The sequence below is a fragment of the Diadema setosum genome, chromosome 4, assembly GCF_964275005.1.
Source record: "Diadema setosum chromosome 4, eeDiaSeto1, whole genome shotgun sequence".
Classification (NCBI taxonomy): Eukaryota; Metazoa; Echinodermata; class Echinoidea; order Diadematoida; family Diadematidae; genus Diadema; species Diadema setosum.
Genome location: NC_092688.1, coordinates 11,022,641 through 11,044,904, shown reverse-complemented (window position 1 = coordinate 11,044,904; position 22,264 = coordinate 11,022,641). Strand labels below are relative to the sequence as shown.

Genomic DNA, 22,264 nt, shown 5'->3' with positions numbered 1-22,264 from the left:
TGTTTCTACATGTACCCAAAATGTGGATCGACTTAGTGACATTGAAGATTTGTACTGGGGAAAAGATTTTAGGACATCTTCCGGATTGCGTTTTTTAGCCACTTCACTGAGATCAAAGGAAACTTTCCATTTATCATGTGCACGAACTGCTCTTGTTGGTGTATCTATATCCCTATCTCTCCTCATGTCCTTTTCCTCTTTCTTTTGGTTCATTTTTTTCTCTCTCCCTCTCTTGCTGTTTTGTCTATGCTTGTATATTTGAAGAGTTTGTTTGCAAAAACCGATAAGTCCATATTTGTCAAATGGAGATATTTGCGATTAAAGGTCAAGAAAAATAAAGGGAATAGTAACAAAATTTTTGCTTCTTTTGACCATAACTTCAAAAATATACCTTTATATGTAGTGACCAATATATCATTTAAAAGGTATTATTTTGTACTTTATGACAGAGACCGTACTTCAAAATCTTAAAAAATGGACTTATCGGTTTTTGCAAACAACCTCTTCATTTTTTTCAGCTCTATGTCTTTCATTATTTATCTCCAACAAGGATATTTTAGTTGTATGGTTTGGCTAGCCTCGTGCCTCACCACGAAGGAAGATTCTATAAGGAAACATCCCCTCAACAGGAAAACATAACAAGGAAACACCTTGCAAACTATTGTCTATAGCTATGTCATGACTCCAGGTAATATGATAAGGATGTGATAAAAAAGCACTGTACTTGGAGTTTCAGTCAGTGGTCTTACAAAAAATACCATTAAGAGTTCATCCATCACTACGGAATAACGTATAAAAATATAGCATGCATGCTGCGTAGTTTCAATGGAAAAGGGTAGGTGACTATTATGTAAAATAACTTGATTTGTAGCTTATAGTATTCATACTGTACAATTACGGTACCCTTTGTAGCAAGAACATGATCCACTGTCAAAGGATAAGCAGAAAGTTACAGACGTGAGTTAGGGAGCCCTCTGTCGGTCGTTGAATGAAATAATCACGCACACCTTCCTCTTCTACCCCAGGCGCCTCGCCCCCCTCTCGAGCGCCGGAAGTCCGATCCCCTCAGCAATTCTCGAAACAGACGATCTGCTGTAGAGCAGGACACGAGCGGCAACGATCTGGATTTCGCAGAGACGGGTCAAAACAAGAGAAGTGCGTAGTTCGTCACTTTGCTTAAATTCATGACTGATATATTGGCAGTTTCATAATTTTGCTTGACATTATCATTTTAATGCGTATCAGCTTGAAACATTTTATTTTCACCTGGATTTATTCATCATTATAATATCATAGCTTGTTACGAATTAATTCAGTCGTATTTCTCATTCATAAACAGATAAAGCACGTCAAGTACAACATGAGAACATGGCCTTGTGGTTTGCGTTTGACATAGGATCGGTAAAGCTTAATTGGGCCACATATCCCAAAATTTTGCTCACTTTCTGAAGTACCAGGAAAATTTGATCGCACGCAAGGTATTCAGACACAAATTGAGTGGGTGCTTTCAGCAGCAACGATATTCGTATAAAGAGAATCTGGACATACAATATTATTGGCACCTATAGAACCATAAGACTGAAGAATCTGCAATGAAATACTAAATTGACCTTAACATTCTGCGTGCCGTAGTAATTTCCTGTCCATGTATGTGTGTAAAATTCAGTGCACATTTGACTCATTGACAGAGAAAGAGTTAAATTTAATTGCCTTTTGTCATGAGATGAATATTCTATAATTTTGTTTAAATATCATCGTCACACATTGTTTGGCAAGAAGATATCATTTTGACTCTAACAATACTAACTCATGCATTATCCACGATTCTGCATTTGCATGTGCATGTCTCCGTATACCGTACGTGTATAGCCGTGCATTCGCTGTGGGTATACGTCTACTGATTTGAAGGTCACGCAGAGGACTTCAAGAGCCGAACTTGTCGGGGAAGTCACAGCATGGTAAGCCCCACGAGTTGAACCAGCGTACTCACAGGCACACGCCAGGACGCTGAGTAATACAGATACGCTCGTAGGCCCTATAGTCATTTGCCATGTGATCCAACCACATCTGCTGGGCCCAATTTCATTTAAAAAAAAAAGAAGAAAAGAAGTTGCTATGGTAGCAGCTCTTGCTAGAATGGCAAGTTGCATGGTAACGACAAGATTCCAGCTTCCTGGTTGGTTGTTGCTATGAAAAGCCTGTTGCTATTCTAACAAGAGTTGCTATCCTTACATCTTTCTTTTTTTTTTTCTTTTTTTTAATGCAATGGGACCCTGGTTTGTAATAGGTCTGCCTGTTCAACTAATATATTGAATATAGGCCCTATGTGACATGCAATTCATAGCTCAACATACTCTGTAACAAAACGTTTGAACCTTTTTAAGACACATCAAAGCTTTTGTTCGCATGTGCGCATGTCACAACTTTGAGTGTGTGTGTGTGTGTGTGTGTGTGTGTTTTGTGTGTCTGTGTGTGTAATGTGTGAAGATACATTCTTGTCACATACTTGTGCAGCTAACTGTGTTCGCGATAGTGTGCACTCGAGTGCATTCGGTATGTCTTGAATGAAGCACTGTGATGAGCTATTCATTTATCTTGATATATTATTTTGAAGGGAAGTTGAATATACCAGTACACAGCACAAATTAACTCATCCACTTTTAATTACGAGTACCATACAAGTTTTCTTTTCTTTTCTTCTTTGCAGAAGTCACGCGAAACAGGACTCTTGAGGGCGGCATAGCACCTTCCGATTTAGAGAAATACGCTACTCCCCGACATCGGTTCTTCACGCCGCAGCCCAGCAGACGAAAATTTAGCTTCCGAGATGGCCAAAATCGGAAGAGTACGGGCAACAGCTCTCCACTCACACCGGTGCATCAGCAGCAGTACACCAGGTACTCATTACCTCTTCTCGCGCGCAATGACAAAGCAACATAAAAGATCATCTTAAAAGTAGCAAGGATTTATATCATTTCTACACGATCTATTCTGGTCTGAATTCTGATATCATCGATATCGTACTATCATATCAAACAAAGTATGTAAATATATCATGATAAAGTAAGTTATTATTGCAGTACCAAGAAAGAAATTAAAACGTTTGGGTAGGTAAGTCATGCTGTGGCAACTGCACTAGAGGTGCAAAGTGAGTTTTAGCAACTGGTTGACGAATTGTCTTCCATCGACGTAAATACACACCGATTGTTCAGCGTTTTTTAGTAGTAGCCATGACACTAATCATGAGCATACACACTGGAGTGGGATGTTTACCTGTGATTTTTCATCATTTCATCATTAATTAAACTCCTACGCTGGATAGGAGAAGTAGTTAGTGTCACTACAGTAATACAAACAATACATGGAAAATTCTAAAATGAGTCTATGATATTTATTGGCGTGAGTTAATTAGTTTCCGATACAAGCCTCTCCCAGCTCTTTGCGGAAGCCGTCATCAGGCCCTGAGCTGTCGCGATTGCTGTTGCTATGGTGCCAATTTGCCAAGATACCGAAGGGGTCTTCCGACATCCCTCATGCACGTGGGACAATCTCTCGTCTCGAGCCGTGGGAGCCGCTGTCCTCACGGTTTTTTTTTTTTCTATCGCTTTATTGAATTACGCCCTCAGGACTGACGCAAAAGCAAAGCGTGACACTTGAAGAAACACCAAGAACTTCTTTCAAGAAGTCCACATTTTGCAGTGATAAGGTCGACACTCCGTCACATGTGGGGGAAATATTCTTGTAGACATGCAACACGCCTTGACAGAGAGAGAGAGCAACGAGCCAATTCTATATTATTCTCCTTGACACGACTACCTAGGTCGCTTGGGACACCTATATTAAAAGACTCATTTACTCGTCTAAAGCCATTTCGGTTCAGACGTATCTTCCATAAACCGTCGTCTCGGAGTATAAGCAAAATTTGGCTATTAACCTGGGCAGAAAACTTCTAACATACTTGATACCGTGAAAGAGAAAGATCTGTTACCCTGTCTAATCATTGTCATGATTTGATCTGGTTTTGATTTGATTTGATTTTGATGATCATGGTCATCTTCGTCACTTTTGTCTTCGTGTATCTCGATCCACATGGTTGCTTTCAAAATCATCCTTTATAATGTGTCAGTTTAAAAATTGTGTTTCACAGAAGAGCGGAAGAGCGGAAGAAACATTTGGGATTTGTAAAGCGGAGATATGATTTAGCCGTTTCATTGCTACAACTTTACACTGGTTCAGATTGTTCTGGTATAGTCCACGACTTCGGAACTCGAATGGTCTGCTCTGAATCTACAACGAAAGCAATTATCTTCTTCCATGCAGGTCGCCCGTGGAACGACTGGCGAAGCAGAAAAATTCCAACAAGCATCAGGACCGTCTCTCATCCGGCACGGACGTGGTTACCCCGGAAAGCAGCCCGGTCAGCTCGCCACTCAGAACCCCCATCAAGACCCCCAATAAACCTCCTCTTCCGCCACCCTCCCAGAACACCGTGGTCGATAAAGAGAGCTACCACATCATTACAGAAGATGGTTAGTGCCAATGATATTTATGTTATGTAATTATAATACTGTTGTTGTCGAGAATATTTGGCCCCAGCTGTAGAAGAAGCCAAAGCCCCAAAGAGTAAAGGGTGTTGGGCCTGTGCAGTTAAACAAAAGTAATAACTCTGTGAATGTAAGAGATAGACGATTTAAATCGAGAAATTGAGAAATCTGTGAAATAAAGTGATTTGACTGAAAATTAGAAATATTAATATTTGTTCAAAAATCAAGAGTTTTATAGCTTGTAAGCTTGTCTGCGCAATTTCAATATCCGATCCTTTAAATTGACACCGCGCTTTATTGCAGTTATCCTCATTGAGTTAAGTGTAATGTTTATGACTTTGCTCAGGATCCATATGCCTCAGTGATAATGTAAAAGAAACTGTTAGAAAAAGACAGTTTAGAAAACAAAACAAAACAAAACGAAAGATGAATAAAAACCATGTGTTCTTATGAGAAGGCGTAAGATTGTGTATTCTTACATTCAGAAATGCATGTTCAAAATTAGATATTGTCAATTAGTGTACAAAATGTCCTTACTCACCTATTACAGCATTCCCCAGGATGATTATGTAAATATTTGCTTGTTTGATGTCGTGTACGATTTTCTTCCTCCTGTTTTATAATGCTCCAAGTGTATTAAGGTCACTCAATGCGATGAAATGAAGTACTTTCAAGTCACACAATATATGTTGGCCCCGAAGAGATATGTTGATAGGAAATCAAAGAAAAGAGAGCCGATTCACTTCGAGCGCGACCAGCCTTTATCGCCGAATTCTCTGCTCTTTATTGTCGCAGAAATCATCGACGCCCAGAGGAATGTCGGTGGCCGTCGACCTCGTTCTATGAGCAGTGGGTCGATGCCAGGGGCGAAACGGAGACCTCTGCCGTCAGTTCCCCGTCGTCCGAGATCGGGCTCGACGTCGAAAGTTGGGCAAGACATACCGACGGTGAGTGAAATCGAGATCAATGCATGCAGCCTTCTGTCACTTGATAATGTGGCAATATGTATGTTAAGGAGAAAGATGTAATGTTTAACTTAATATGTCACGTTTGATCTTCTCTATAACTTAGGTTAATGTTAATTGGTGTACTTTTAGAGTGTACGTTTATGTTCCATTTTCAATTTGAATTTGAATTTCATGTTTATTTCTGCAATTATTTTTTTCTCAATAATACAATATACGAACGAAAATACAACAACGAAACAGATATTCCTATTCAAGTTTTATAGACAAACTCTGTAAATTATTTGAATACAAAGCACAGTAAATTGTTGCATTTTTACTTCCATGACATGCTTCACGTTGCAGGGGCCGTTACAACAAACAATGACAAACATGCGTGATCAGTAACAATGCTTGATGAGATGACAGCCTTTTGACAATACGACTAGAAATTCATTCTCAAGGAATTACTCACGAAAAAGAGGGTGAAAGGTGCATGTGCGGGGGGGGGGGGTAGGAAGGACCGGAGTCATAATGGAATGGCTTGATTTTACTTTTAGAAAGTATGATTATGTTTAAAGGGACCATTAAATTAACATGAATATACGTTTTTGTCGAAGTTATTGATATTACACTACATTTCAATATATTCATGATAAATATATGGTTATTCATACAATAAACAACATTTGTCTATTATAATCTACTTCAATTTTCTTTTAAAGGATTTAAAGAAGGATATGAATAGCTTCAGATGACTATAAAGAGCATTCCATTCATCAGATCCATAGTGTCTTTAGGATTTGTGATCTAAGTATTTTGCGAATAACCTACTCTTCCCTGAAGAGGTAGAAAGATTATGTGATACTATTACAAATGGAAAATCACCTTAAGCTTGATCGTTTCCACAATTTCAATCTATGAAATATATAGGTTCCCGGCAAGGGCATCCAAAAGCGTCGGAATCGCCAGTCAGCACCTGCTGGACGCATGGCCAGTCTTCTCAGTGACTCCAATTCGTCGTTGCACAGTAAGACTCCCGCACCAACGGGGTCGTCTGCTCCGGGCGAGAAGAGGCGCGAAACGCTCCGCGAAGAATTGCTACGGTCGCTCCTAGTAGACAACGCCATCAAGAATGTGTCCACACCAGTAAAGAAAAGGGAAGCCTCCATGGACGGTGACAAGTCCAATGGCCTGAATCAGGCCGAAAACTCTTTGAAAATTGACATGGTTAGACAGAAATCCGGATACGATGGAACTGATTCGCCTCCAACTTATTCTCCACTCTCGACCAAGGTAACTCTCTAGGGTATAGGATAGTAACAAATGTTTCCCTGAATTTCAGGGAAATGTCTTAAAATGTCTACAAAACAGAGTCATTGAATGTAACGATCCGTTTATTTAGGCTACTCACGAGGTGAAAACAGTTTTCAGTGACTCAAAAGTAGGCATTCGTATTAAACACACATACATAATCAAACACACACCCAGAAATTCAGACTGACTGCCACAACTATGGCGGAAATGGGGTTCCGCCAAACTGCCAAATGACCAGCGTCAACACCTCTTCTCCACGCAGTATCGAGTGTTACGATTCGTAGCTTTTAACCCTCACCGTGCCAAATTAATTATATGTCAACAGATTTATTTTTTAAAATTTGGCATATTTAACACATTGGCATAAAAACGGTTAAAGTATTTTTAAACACTGTTAAGTCACACCTTTTTTTTTTTCCTTTCGGGCTGGAACATGCCGACATAAATGCATTTGGTAATACCAACGTACAATAATTACACAGTAATTTCAATGTCCACTGAAGGCACATTGATATTGTAAAACTCCTCAAATACGGCAAAAGGAGAACACTAAAGTTCTAGTGTCCTTCAAAGTTTTGCTGCCGTGACGGTGTAATGCAAAGACTAGACTGAAGTGCCAGGTACTTCAGTGTCTAATATACTTTTCATCTGAATAAGCAGCTCAGTCCAAGAGACGTTTGACAACCATATCTTCCTCTGAATTAATAACTTGAATCATGCTAAACCTGGTGTACTTCCTTTGCTGCTAATTTCAATAGGTGACAGTTTCTTGTTTCAACGTGTCCTTTATTCCTTCTCCCACCTCCCCAGAGTTCGGTCTTTTCAAATGGGGGTACGTCGCCATCACCGCCTCCCTCTGCGGGCAACTCACCCACCCGACGTCATCCACGACGTCGAAATAAGAGCTCTCTCAGTAGTCTCGTGTCAATGCCCAAAAACCTCGTCGCAAGCAGCGAACTCCTCAATGACATCCTACTGAGTGATCGCGGCACGCACAAGAAACTGAAGGGCGTGGTCGGGTTTCTGGTGGGCATCATCCTTGGCGGGCTTCTGTTCCTTGGTCTCTACTACGGTCTGGCTTACGGCCTATACGCTGCCCTTATCATCACAGCCATTAGCACCATCTTCATGAGCTTGTGCCTTGCTTTCACAGGTGAAATATCTTATTTCTTTGTTTGTTTGTTTTTTTACATTGTCTCATTAATACTACCGTGCACGCGTTCTGATGAATATCGAGAGCTTGTTGACTGAATACCAATATTTATTGTTGAATTATTGATTTCAGCTGTAAATGTGTTGATTTGCGCCGTTTAACAACATATGCATCAATAAGTATAAATGACCGGCATACGCAATTACCATGAAATCAATTTAATCATAATATTGAGAACAGCGATATTAGACATTATATCGTAGTATTTGTGTTTGTTTTGTATCATAGGTTGATCTCATTGTGCAATGGTTAGGATGAATAAGATTGATTTTTGTCGTTCTATGTATTTTTTTATTTTATTATTACGCTGTATCCTGTGTGTATTTTTAATGTATTCATGTTTTTTTGTTAACAATGTCTGTAATTCAGCCTCCGGGCTGCGATGGATATTGATCAATAAAAACCTTTCAAATCAAATCAAATCAAATCAAATCAATTCGTGGGGTCATTCTTTTTTTCAAAATGTGCTACAAGTTAAAGGAAGAACAGAAGTCTGTTCTGAAAATGTGTATGATGTTGTTTGCTCTTTTACGCGTAGTAGTCAATGTCTTTAAAGACTATTCCTTCTCATGGTAACCGCTAGTAATATAACTTTCCCCCACTGGAACGTTAACCTTCTATCACTGCAGTGCGTGCCAGATGCGTGGCTGCGCTCATGGTACCTACGATCTGTACCTCAAGGGGGCGGGCTGCATTTCTCGCCTTCATCGTGGCCCTTCTGCTCCGAGGTCCTGTTCACAACATCTACATCAATGCCAATGAAGTGTCTGACTCTATGAGCTGTAGTGCAGAGGTGAGGCTATGATGCTGTGTTTCACATAATTGCGGCGGTTACTCCGACCGTTCGTCAATCTGAAAAAGAAAATAAATAGGTTTGTTATTCCGAATGTTCTTTATTCCGAAGATTTGCGAATATAAACATGAAAATAATAAGGTTCGTAATTCCAATTTGTTAGTACGCACCTTCTTTGCGTTTTCGAATTCACGAACCTTATTTCATTTTCGGATGAACAAACCTTCGGAATACCGAACCATTATTTCATAATCAGAGTCACAGACATTCGGAACAATGAACATTCAGAATAACGCCACAAATTTTCGGATTAACAAACCTTATTTCATTTTGGGAGTAACGAATATCTAGGTAGGGCCTTTAGGGAGTTGTTGTCTTTCGGAAAAACGAACCTTACCCAACTGCCGCTTTATGCTTATTGTGTGTGGCTTTATCTTTGTAGGTTTTGAACAGAATGCAAGTCAATATCGTTGATCCCACGTGAAATTATGATCCTCAATTTCACTTGATTTATCAGCTTCATTCAACAGTATGTTCTTCACAGTGGAGTTCGAAATAGTCTGTAACTGTAAAGTTAAGTCGATGTGACTGACATCATGGTCCTTGAGAGCCTTAAATGTTAGTATTTATCATTGATAAATTTGCCATCTTTAAGGTAATCCAAACTTCAGCCACGTATGTATAATCAGATCAACATAATGTGTAAACAACCTTGTTGCTGTTGTTTGTTTGTTTGTTTTTTTGTTATGTGTGGGTTTTTTTTTTTTTTAAAGTTTAGAACAAATACCTTACTGATCAGATCTGGTAAGTCGTGTTATGTGATATACCGAAGTAATAATTATTCTCGGATGAATTTGCCACGGGTAAATTAATTTTGAATTGGAACGTGTGATAGATCTTATATTTCATTTTTATTTTGGGATATAGTGTGTTTGACTTTAGTGTGTGGTATAATCGAACAATCTGTCGCATCTTTCGCTGCTCCCCAGCTCGCTTACAACCAGTCGCGTGAGATCCAAGAGGCAGCCCAGCGAGTTCTCGACAATTACGTACAGGGAATACTGGGGAGCATCGACAACATTCAGGACGCCGTGAGAGAAGTCGGGAAAGTATTCGAGCCAGTGGAAGAGGGCCTTGGTATGCTCAATGATGGCTTGGCTGTAAGTATCGCAGATCTATTCAGATTTCCGCCCGCGACTCACCAGGAACAAGTTTTGAACGTGCTCAAGGCCTTGTCACATCGTGTCTTGGGAAGCCTTGGGGGTTGACTTGCGGGGGAAAAAAATTGTAACCCGGACCTCTCAGCAGTTGGTCCGCACCTGAAAGTCCCTAGCGCGTATCTCGCCCGTAGTTGCTCGGAGGTGCGCACGCAAGTCTGATTTACCCGCAGCCAAGTTTTGAGCATGAACAAAACTTCTTTTTTTTTCTGGGGATTGCCCGCAGAGGTCCACGCAGAACGCCAGTAGGAGGCCCTTAGCGGCAGCACCTCGCAGGCAACTCCCACGCAGGTACTTTGCAGTTGCCGTATGGGGCCAAGATATGTCATTCTGTGGGACTTTTGCCATTCCTTCAAAGGATCCTTTCTTCACCGAGTTGTCAGGCCTCATTCCCCACCCATGCGCCTCACAAGCAGGTCACACGGAAGTAGAACGTAAGTAGCACGGGTCCAGCAGGTAAGCTAAACTTGCCCAAATCCTTGTCCGCCTGCTAAAATTGTCCTGCGTGCTGGAAAATCCCCACACGCAACAAGCCCGCCTAGCTTGCCCGGAAAGGTGTGACAGGGCCTAAACTTGGCTACGGGTGAATAGGACTTGTGTGAGCAACTCCGGGTAACTACGGGTGAGAGACGTGCTGGGTACTGTCATGTGCGGGTCAGCTGCGGGGACCCCCGGGTAGTAAAAAAAATGTTCTTCGCAAGTAGCACGCAATGCTTCCCCGGAAAGGTGTGACAAGGCCTTAAGACTTTGAAAAACCTTTAATAGCGTGTGGGCGAACAGTTCTATATTTGCGTATATTGTATGGTAAATAAAAATGGTGGATTTCTGTTTGTATTCACTCTGTCCCATAACACAAAAACTGTTTGTCCTAAATTAAAATACGACTTGTCAGCGAGAATACTAACCAGAATTGATCGTGGTAGTACTGTGGCCTCGTGGTTAGGCCTCTGGACTCTCAAACTAAAATTTTGAGTTCGAGGCCTGCTCAATGCCTGCCTGTAACTACCTAATCATCATAATCGTTGTTATTACATGGATTATTATCATTATCATCCTTACGCTCATTCTCTATTTTATTCTACATGCAGAATGCCGGACGTGAATTGGGACGCGCAGCAGACGCGTGCAATGATATCATAGGTTCGGCCGGCCGGAGCTGCACGTCCAACCTGAACCGTGTCTACTACGACTGCCAGGAATTCATGAAGACGAACGTTCCGAATCCCCTCCAGATGATTGGTAAGAACAGCCATCTCAGTGACAGGCATTCTCGATCTGTCATTGTTCATAATACACTATACTTCCGATATGCTGGCGATACTTTTCTGATGATTGCCCAAATCATAATTCAATAATCAGGAAATAAACATTCCCCCGCGGTACTTTCGTTGCATGTACAAAGAGAAGACCATCAGGAAATATGACTTAACGTGATAGAGATCTGAAAGCATGAAATTCTTGGGTAAATTTGTAATGGCCTCTAGCAGTAACGGCACATGCAATGTGTCATTCCCATTTATAAGATCGCAAGACCGAGGAAACTGTGTTCATAGCTGTCTAGAAGGGTTTTCTCCCACCCCTCTTCGCTTTCGCCACATTCTTTCACGTGCTTACCGTTCTCTTTAACCAGGCCAAGTTTGTGACGTCTTCAAGGCAAGCGGCGTCTGTAGTCTCCTGAATGTCGGTGGTATCTGTCAGGCTCCAGCCTACATCGACAACGCCGTCAACGATGCCCTCAGCGGTACGCGTACGGCAATGCAGAGTATCATCGACACCTTCGACGCGGACGTTGACTTTTCCCGCTACTACGAAAGACGCCTCAACAGCAGCACTACAGCTGAACACATTCAGGAAGCCATCAAGGAAGAATTGGACCAAGCATATAGCTATGTGGAACTGGTCCTGCTCTACTCCGACAAGATCCTGGCACTGTCTTTCGTCTGGCTGTGCATCAAGTCTTACATGTATCACTCCAGCTATCGTACCAAGGATTCGTTTGATAATCAGTATATCACTGCGCAGTTTAAGAAGCTCGACGCCAGTCGAAAAGAGCGCGGAGTGCCAAGCATCCTCCCTCTTAAAAAGAACGAACGCACTCGGTTGATTGATGTGACGTCACTGCGCCTATGCCAGTCTGAGAAGGGCTACTTTAAGTTTGGTCTATCCACTGTCATTTTCCACTCCATTATCGCCGGCTTGGTAATGTTCGTCGATTTTGGTCTGTACTGGCTGTTGCAGAAGATCCAGGAGCACGGAGATGTCCAGATCGAGACATCAGGCGAACTCGGCTCTGATGTCGAAATCGAAGGAAATGGTGTTGTAGCTGAACTTGTCCGTGTGCTTTTCAACGAGGGCTTCCAGGCAACGACCGCTTTCAATACATCACTCGATACGACCATTTGCCTTCCTGAACCTGTTAAGCCCAATCATCAACTCGCCATAACTATTAGCGTCATGTACATCTTTACAATCCTCATGGTACTCTCTCAGGCCTATGCCCAGCGGCTGCTCCGCTACATTGCCGCCTACTACTACCCGGAGAGAGAGGTGGAGCGAATCGCCTACCTGTACGGTCATACCTTGCAGAAGCGTCAAACCCTTCTGAGGATGCTCCGTGACAAAGTTCGGATCAACAAGAAGGAACAGGACGCCAGCAATCGCATCAGTATCTCGGCCTACTTGATGAGGAAGTACCCATGTTGCAAGGGGTTATTCATCATGTGTGGAGCCAAGCAGAGACAATGTCTGGGGTGCCTCAGCCCTGATGACGGGCTGCTGGTCTTCTGTTCCGACCAAGACTGCGAGGGAATGTACTGCGAAGAGTGCGCGCGCGCCCTCAACGGCATGTGCTCGATATGCGACGGCGGCATTGAGTTGGGAAAAGTACCACTCGAAGATGAACATAAGCTATAAAGCACAATGTGTTCTTGTGGTAAAGACGTGATGAATACAAGAGCTGAAAGTTTCAAAATGTCCTACATATTCTCCATTCAAGGACGATCAAATGGTAATGCTGTAGAGAACTACCCAGACCCTGAATGACTCTGCAGGTTGTCGTGTCCAGACAGTTTTTTTTTTGACAATTTTTCGTGTTCTGAGACCCTGCCACGGGCTCTATGGACTCTATACGACTTAAGGTTTGTCTTTTAGACTTTAGGTTTGTCATATGCTCCATTGGTCCTACGATTAATCGTCAATAGATTAAAGGAGACCTCTGGATGATTTTCAGACTTTTACATTTGAACAAGCCTAAATTAGTTATACTGAGTACAGATTTTCATAATTTATAGTGATTGGGATAAAGAATAAGAATGTTTTCAAACTTTATAACAAAATGCAATGAACAGGGATGATGACATGGCAGCCTCACCATAGGAATGCATGAGGTTGTGCTCGAGGAAGCAGAGCAAAAGAAGAAGGTATACATAGATTATACACAGATGAACTTGTTAATCAAGCTGTATATTAATGGAAATACAGTGCTACATTTCCGAAATATTATGTGAGCCTTCTACATGGCATCATCATTGTCCAGAGTAATTAGTTTAAAGCCAAAACATAGTTCTGGTACGCCTGCAAAAGTTGTCAAATTTCGCTCCCAAATAAGAACGTATGCCTAGGAAATGTGCGGCCAGGCAAGTTTCTTTGTAGACTCTTTCGATATATTGCAAGCAAATTTGAAATGGTGCCAGACGGATTTTCAAACCCTTACCAAAACTTTGTTTTCACTTTAAGGTTCTTCAGAGTATTGGTTTCTCTACTCAATGACCACAATAAATTCCACAAATCTATACTTTGAGCTGTCGATTTATGTACTTCATGATGTGAAATTATGGAAATCGTCTGGAATGCCCCTTTAAGAGGTAGGCCAAGTATCTTCCAGTGTCGTAGTGTGAGATGATGTCATTCATCAGACGGAGAGGATTTCTGTTATGATCAAAAGTTAAAGCGGTTCTACCTACAATGTCGTAAGCAGGAATTTTGTTCACCACTCTTGATAGATATGTCATTCTTCAACTAAAATTTTCTTGGGAGTCATTCATCTGTGACAGATTACGGAGGAAATTTCACCTTTAAATGCATAACGAGCTTTAAATCAATGCAACCGTCATATCATTATTTTGATGACCTTTCCCTCCCTTAAGATATCGAACCAAATGCCATCATTTAACCTATCGGGTATTACCATTTACTGCCGGCATCAATACATTTGTTGTGTGTGATATCTTTTCGTGCAGTATATTACAATGACTCTGAATTTCTTAGACCCTTGATCATGTTGAGCTTCTTTAATTCATAAACCCTCTGTATGTCAAATTAATCACCTGTCCATGGGTTTGTGTGTGTGTGTGTGTGTGTGTGTGTGTGTGAAATTTGTATACATTTGACCCATTGGCACAGGAAGGGTTAACCCGTTCTGTTGCAGTGAGTCAAATTTCCACAAATTCACACACACACACACACACATACACACAAACATACTTATAGACATGAAATAAACGTGGCACACACAGTCGGTTATAAATGAGAGACTGCATGTATTCTAAGGTGTATCTTTTTTTCTAAATATTGACCTCTAAATTCTTGACCCTTTTATATCCCTGTTCAACGACGCTTAGAGCTTCAGGAATATGAATTGGTATCAGCCATTATTGTTATGGTCCAGGTTGTGTCTTTAAGTATCACTGCCTTAATCGCGTCATTGCTCTACACAAGACTTTCTTTCATGACGTCACTTTTCAACTGGCGCAATTACTTCGAAGAAGATTATACTGTAATATCGAGAAAAAATAACAACAAATAAAATACCTTTCATTACATTAAATGCCCGAACCTGTGCATTTATTTTGCAAAGTTAGAGAGTAGTTACCCCTCGTGCTTTGTTACTGTTGTTGTTTTTATTGTTGATAGCACAATGGTACCTTTAGAGGGAAGTTTGGGGACAGTTTAAAGTTAGTCTGAAAAGAAAGACTAAGACTTTATAAGTGCAACAATTAAAATTTCACCAAAATCGGATAGAAATTTTGGAAGAATAAATTGTGCAATTTCGTTAATTTTTTACAAGACACTTCCTGAGCAGTCAATATGAATATGCAAATGAGTAAGTTGATGATGTAATCGCCTCCCAACTAGCCATATGGTTTGTATGAAATAATTTGAAATTTCAAGGCTGTTTTGCTCCAGTCTGAAAACCTGATGCAGATTATTTTTATTTAAGTGATTACATTGAAGTGATTCATCAACGAATAACATAATGTTTCACAATTATATAGCCTCAGATATATCCTCAGATCTGTACGTCTTTCTTTTTGAATATTCATAGTTATTAAATGTTCGAGATCTTTTTTAGAAAAATTGTAAAAAGTATATAAATTCATAACTTCCCCTTTTTTATTACTGTTGTGTTTTTAAAATGTTACTCTATCTTATCAGAATAAATTTTAACTGGTCCGGAATTCAACTTTAAGACTGTTAAACATGGTAAAGGATTGCCAACTCTGACTTTCAAATCGGTAGCAAAAAATCCACGTAGAGGTGATATTGTAGTCTTTACACGATTGAGAATCGTGTATGTTATTGTTACTGTTTGTTGTAATGTACAATGATATTCTCCATGCTCAAGTTGATTGTATGTTGCAATACAACTGAGATATATAACTGAAGGAAAACGGATGGAGTTATTTGATACGAGAGGGTAAAAAAATACGGGGGTTATGTGCAATCGGCAAATCGGATCACTTTCGATGTACTTTCTCAATTTCGATTTCACCTATATGTGTTGAAATGATATGCATAATGTGAAAGCCAGGTAAGCGGTCATTACCACATACGCATTAAGTATGATTATAATAGCTCATAAATTCTGATATACGATCTGATGTGATCCTGAATCTCAGATATGATTGTTTCAAATTATAAGTACAATGAAAGAGACAATTGAATAAGATATATTTATATCACTGATAAGTTTATATAACACAGAGATGTTATATCACTATGATAGAAAGGTTAGGGCACCATATGCAATATATAATACTGCCTCTTGGAACCTGACAATGAAGTAAATAGTGTATAGCCACTATATTGCGTAATCTTTCTAAAATCATATCTTTTTGTGCAGTTTTTTGATGGAACGTAAATGTTTCACTTTTGATTGCTTTAAAATAAAGAATTTTAATATACTGCTCTAACAAGGTCTCTCTATGTCGTCTTATTGCATCGGTGTGCTTTTCTGAAAACGAAAAAAAAAAAGAAATACTGTTGTATGGTTTGGTGACTTCAGGACTTGTGCCTTTCGAGCCGCGTTGTCAATTTTAGGCAACCTCATCCAACTTCCCCACACCTGAAACAAACAAACTAGAACTATTCTGCAATCATTGGCAAGCCGATTGGTAGTTATTTAAATACTGGCCACGGAAGATGGAAGTTAAATCCTTAAGAGGCCCTATGTATCATAACACATTCAAAGACATCCGTCTTGTCTTCAGTTGTAAATATTATAAAAACACTCTCGACTGAGATATTGTTCAGTATTCCGCTTGTGTACTTTTCGTTTTGAAAACAAACTTTTTGTCAATCATCCAGAGCTTAAGTTGTGTCTCTATTAATTGAGGAAGTATATAGACTTCTCGATCTCGGTCACCTTTACAAGGGCTAAAATTACACGGATATACTTTACAATATAGAGAAAAGACGGTTAGCCCACACGAGTTTCACTTTTGCTTTAAATGATGAAAGATGGAAAGAAAAAGGTGTAAACAAAACTATCTCCCTTTGCCCTCTTCGATAATTTTCAGGAAAATATGATGATAACAACTGATAAGAACACACACACACACACACACAATTTCCTGCTTTCCCACCGCATATTATATGTCATTTCAGGAAAAGAAAGTATACTTCCATTTCAAACTTGATTAAAACAATTAAGAAAAGGGAAAGTACAGGATTTGTTTTCGGTGAAAACGAGCGAATGTTTTTCACCGGGTCAATATACTGAATGATCATTTTTATGGCAACGTGACAAGATTGAAAGAACACAATTCTGTTATTTGTTATATCCTGTACTAGACCATGTGTAGATTGTGAAATACATTTGTCCGAGCTCGTTAATTTGTATATTTTGGGCCTTATTTACTGGCGGCAAGAGGAACAATCCTTTGTAATCTCTTCCCATATACAATAATTTGCTATAAAAAAAAAAAGAAGATATCAAACTATTCAAAAACTTATACTGCATTCTGAGAGATCAGTGTTTTTCTATCAATCATTCTGGACATACATTCTGAGCACGTAATTATGTAACATATTAAATGTACATAAACAGCAGTACTAGAGATTGCTGCTTTCAAGAATGACATTCAAGATCAAACAAATCCTTTTTTCTCTTTATGTTCTGTTTCAGTTGACAATAGAGTGTCAGATTTCGATTTTATGATTTACTATAGGGAAACAATCGTGTTTCCATCCCGCCTTTTCAAATTGGCAGAGGATGGGCTGTGTTAGAACGAGCATTATCTTCTTTTTTCGACTAAATAAAAATAGATTTATCATTTTTGTCATGACTTCCTTCTCGGAAAGAAATATAGTTTATAGATAAGTTGATTGGCAAACATTGCGTCTAGTTGCTTTCTTCTAAATGTGTTATAAATCATTATCTGAACTTACTCATTTTTACTTGCATAATAACCAAGAAAGGCCGTTGGTTTCACGCAATGATATTCTTTTTGAGGCTGTTCTAATCAACCATGGCTAAATTTTGTCCCTTGATGACAAATTCAAGGTTTGATGTAGATAAAGACCATAATATGAGTACAATCCACCGTTAGGACAGTGCTCGTACGTTGAAATAAATCATATGATTTTTGAAAGTCCATGGTGCATGTATAAACTACTAAATTCTTTTCACATTTAAGCATAATTTTCTCCTCTAGACATTGTTGAACTCCTGCACTTACAAACAAGATGTCTGAGTTCGATTCAATCATTATTATTTTTTGTTTTCATCATCACTAAAAGGAAATGCATAATACAAGATGATACATCAACCAATTTAACTTTAAATAATTGAATACTCAGTACAAAATATATGTACTAATGATACTTCTGTTTAGCGACAACAACAACAACAAAAACCTGAAGAACAATGCACACTTTGACATTGTATCAAAATGAAAAAAGAAAGTAAATGTTTTGATGAAGGAATAGAGTGTTAAAGAGCAGAGCGTAAGTCCTGCAAACTGTCCTATCCTTGGACAGGATTTGTTTTTTCATTTCCTCATAATGTCCCTCTTAACCATTGTCCAAGATGTACAAGCAGGGAGGTGGGACCGAAAACCCTCAAATCCTCTTTCCTCAGACCCCCACCCCCCCCCCCCCAAAAAAAAATGGGTTCATGTTCTTGGGACTATTCACCCACATCAATTCCCAACCTATGAATCTTCTGCAGCCCCCCCCCCCCCCAAACACACACACACACACACACACACACACATACACACACACACATTTTTTTTTCATATGCTGTAAGCAAACAATGACAACGAAAGAAAATGACCACAAACCCTGAGTCTATGATAGTCTTGCCCTGAGATTGACCTTTGAACCTAAACAGTGTTCCGCGGACCCTGATATCCACCAAGCTCCTTTTTAGCGGGAGGAAGTTGTAGAAAGCACTTTAAAAAGATTAACATATCGTCATTTCCTCCTTTTATTTAAGTTTCTATGCGCATGCGTGCTCATGTCTATAAATCGAATCAGTTTTTGCATCTTCTCTCTTGCTCCTCATTCCAATAAATAAAGCTGCTTCCTTGATTTAGTTTGATAGTTGATTCAGGGAGATCACGAGCGCTACTGTAAAACGTGAACACGTCGTGTAATTATCCAGCGACAGAGGGTATAGATGTTGCCGAGTATCTTTCATCTTCGATAATCCGCGTCTATTTTCAAAAGAGCAACTTGGACTTCTGCATACTCAGATGTGTGTAGAATTGTTCGCTGTTTCACTGACGACAGTTTAAAAGTTTACGTGATACTGGACACACGTTGAGGTACTTAACATCTTTAGCGGTTTTCAGAGGACCGACAGTACGATGGACGGTAAGAATTCACGACTAAACGACGTATTTAACATTTTGTTAAAACTATACTTACATTTCATATATTCAGTAGGTACTGCCCATGATTAATTTGTTATATCATGGCAAATCTCTCGCCATTATAAAGAAAAATATTGCAGCTTTAATATAGTATGTGTTCCTCTCGCACTGAGGACTGCAAGTGCTGCCATTAATATTCGGGACAATTGTATTCTTTATTTGGTGTATGTTGTTGGTATGTGTTTGTTTGTTGTTTGCCATTTTCTTCTTTGTTGTCACGTTTTAACCTGTATATATGCATGTATATATCTATCTTTTCATTTTTGAAGTGCCATGAGCACTGAAAGGTGGACCTGTGCGCTATACAAGTAGCCACTATTATTATCATTATAATAATAATAATAATAATAATAATAATAATAATAATAATAATAATTATTATTATTATTATTATTATTATTATTATTATTATTATCATTATTATTATCATTATTATTCTTATTCTTATTATTCTTATTATTATTGTTATTATTATCATCATTATTATTATTATTATTATTATTATTATTATTATTATTATTATTATTATTTAGAAACCCACTGGAGAGTGTTTAATGGCTCCAAAAGGTGTGACTAGATACAGAAAAAATTAACAAGGCTTTTTTTTTTTTATTGTTGCTTTTGTTTAATCTATGTCGTGTATGCATGAATGTCTCTTAAAGGAGGATGTAGCAGTTGCAGTTTGAGGTTTAGGTCGGAAACCACGAGTCTCGTCAACTACTGTTTGTATGACCAGTGTTGGAATGAAATAGAAATCGACCAAGATGGGAAATTCACACACCTTATGTGATTTTTGTTTTGATAAATATGGATTAATCAAAACGAATTATATATATATATATATATATATATATATATATATATATATATATATATATATATATATTGGGCACAGTCTCAGATGCGAAAACAGAGTGGACGGTAAGGACCTAGTGAGTTAGCTCAGTTGGTAGCGCGTCTGCCTCACGATCCTAAGGACCCCGGTTCGATTCCCAGGTCCCACTGGGCAACGTTGTTTGTAATCATGCCGTCTCATCTAGTTTTTTAGAGCCAAAACAATCCCTCGGATAGGACATAAAACTGAGGGCCCGTGTGTGAGAGGGTCACAACTTATACACGTAAAAGATCCCGCTTCATTTATCCATCGCAAAGAGCAGGGTGTTTAACCCGGTGAAGTGGTCCCGCCTTACATCCAGCTATTGCATCTGAATATGGGCTATCCAGCCATCTTCTCAGGTGGAAATGAAACAAATAAGTGTTCGATATTTTGAGATATTTCACTCGGTGATGTTCGTTATCTGAAGATTTGTTAATACGAAAATAAAATCAGGTTTGTTGTTCCGAAGGTACGTCTTTTCTGAAACACACAAATTTCGTATACCTTTTATTACGTTTTTTTATTTCGGGAAAAAAATTGAATAGGGTTTACTAATCCATGCATTTGTTATTTACTGCAAATTTTCGTTATTTTGAAGGTTCGTTGAATAGCCCGAAAGTGAAATAAGGTTTGTTATTCCGAAGGTTCGTTATTCTAAAAATGAAATAGTTATGATGTCAACAATCACTGTTTTTAAATTCATCAGCTTTAACCGAAATGTTAAAAGAGTGCGTAGTGACGAACCTTCGAATTACAAAACCTAATTTCATTTTCGAATAAACGAATCTGAGTTTCAGTTTCAGTAAGTTTTATTTCTCCACTTGTATATAAAAGAAATAAGCAATTCGCTAAACTTGTACAACGGCCTCTGAACATTATGCCTTGTAACATTTTATTTTTAACTAACGGGAAAGGAACACACACACTTATAGAACAAATAACGAAAAATTTTTAAAGCATTTTAAATGTCATTTGACCAAAAAAATAACACAAACACAATACAAACACAACACAACACTTAATTACAAAATTTCGAACTTCATATTTTCACAGAAGACTGGAAATGCTTTCAGGAAATACCCAATACCAAAAAGGTTGACGATGAACAGTAACAAATGTAGTGATTTTAAGCGGCATGATAGTTATGATTTCACGTGTCCTTGCGACGCAGAACCAGTAAAACTCGCGTAGTAAAATTTTGTAGTTAAAATCAGAATCGGAAAGAAGACATTCGCAGATTTCATGTGGTTTATGACCTGTCAAAATTTGATATTCCTCACCGACTGAAAATATGAGATGGAAAGTCTAACCTCTGAGAACACTACATTTCAAAATGAAAATGTAAAGTTTCGGGTACATTAATTGACAGCACACTGGATCACTTCTGATTAGGCGCAAACAAAAGCAGTATCGAATGTTCATATTTCCAACAATGATGTGCACTTAAGAAGGACTGTTCAACTTTCCATAGTCATTCGGTGAACTGGCTTTCTGATTATAGTTTAAAGTATCAACGTCACTGCTGGCATATTTGGGGAGATTTCTTGGAGATTAATTTCCGTGAGCCTCGTTGGTTTATGTTGAGAAACACAATGCAAAGCGGAGAACTACGATGTCTACAGGTATATACTGCTATAGAACAATGTCAATATCATTCTTTCATAATTCTGATTTAGTTATAAGATTGCACTGTCGAAAATTTAAAAAAAAAGTACGTTAATACCAAGAGGCAATTTTAATAACGTATATAGACATGAAACAGAGACGGAAACGAACATAAATTCCTCGTGATTTCCGTTATTTATCCGTAAAATTCAACAATTATTCAAAAGGGTTTCTTTGGAATTGCTATAAAATGAATGACATTTCCTGAGACCGGAATCCATGGCAAGTAAAACACGTGGGGGTTATCACACGTGATGATATTCTCATATAATAATATTCCTGACTCATATACTGAGTCACTTTATAATCATTATGTAGTCGCATAACGAAAGGTCTTTCTTATCAAGCATTATTAAGCTTGTCCGACATTGTCGTGCCTATATAATGTATACCAAAGTATATATATGTATACAAAGTCACATATGCATGTAACGATATTCCAAATTGCTGGATTTGTCTGCAAGAAGCACTGGTGCATTTGATTACATTTATACTTATCTCCCTTATTGAAAAGCTCACGAAATTTACACATCATA

At 38.9% G+C, this 22,264-nt stretch overlaps 1 protein-coding gene across 1 annotated transcript in view; it reads left to right on the top strand.

Annotated features, from left to right (window-relative positions):
- The window catches only part of LOC140227605 (uncharacterized), a 39,017-nt gene extending 26,076 nt beyond the window's left edge, over window positions 1–12,941 (top strand). The window contains exons 3-12 of the mRNA XM_072308021.1: window positions 1,026–1,155; window positions 2,711–2,897; window positions 4,321–4,529; window positions 5,340–5,491; window positions 6,422–6,784; window positions 7,616–7,958; window positions 8,648–8,811; window positions 9,801–9,971; window positions 11,117–11,267; window positions 11,659–12,941. Coding sequence (XP_072164122.1) covers window positions 1,026–1,155; window positions 2,711–2,897; window positions 4,321–4,529; window positions 5,340–5,491; window positions 6,422–6,784; window positions 7,616–7,958; window positions 8,648–8,811; window positions 9,801–9,971; window positions 11,117–11,267; window positions 11,659–12,941 — 3,153 coding nt within the window. The remainder of the gene's footprint in view (window positions 1–1,025; window positions 1,156–2,710; window positions 2,898–4,320; window positions 4,530–5,339; window positions 5,492–6,421; window positions 6,785–7,615; window positions 7,959–8,647; window positions 8,812–9,800; window positions 9,972–11,116; window positions 11,268–11,658) is intronic.
- Window positions 12,942–22,264: the final 9,323 nt, after the last annotated feature.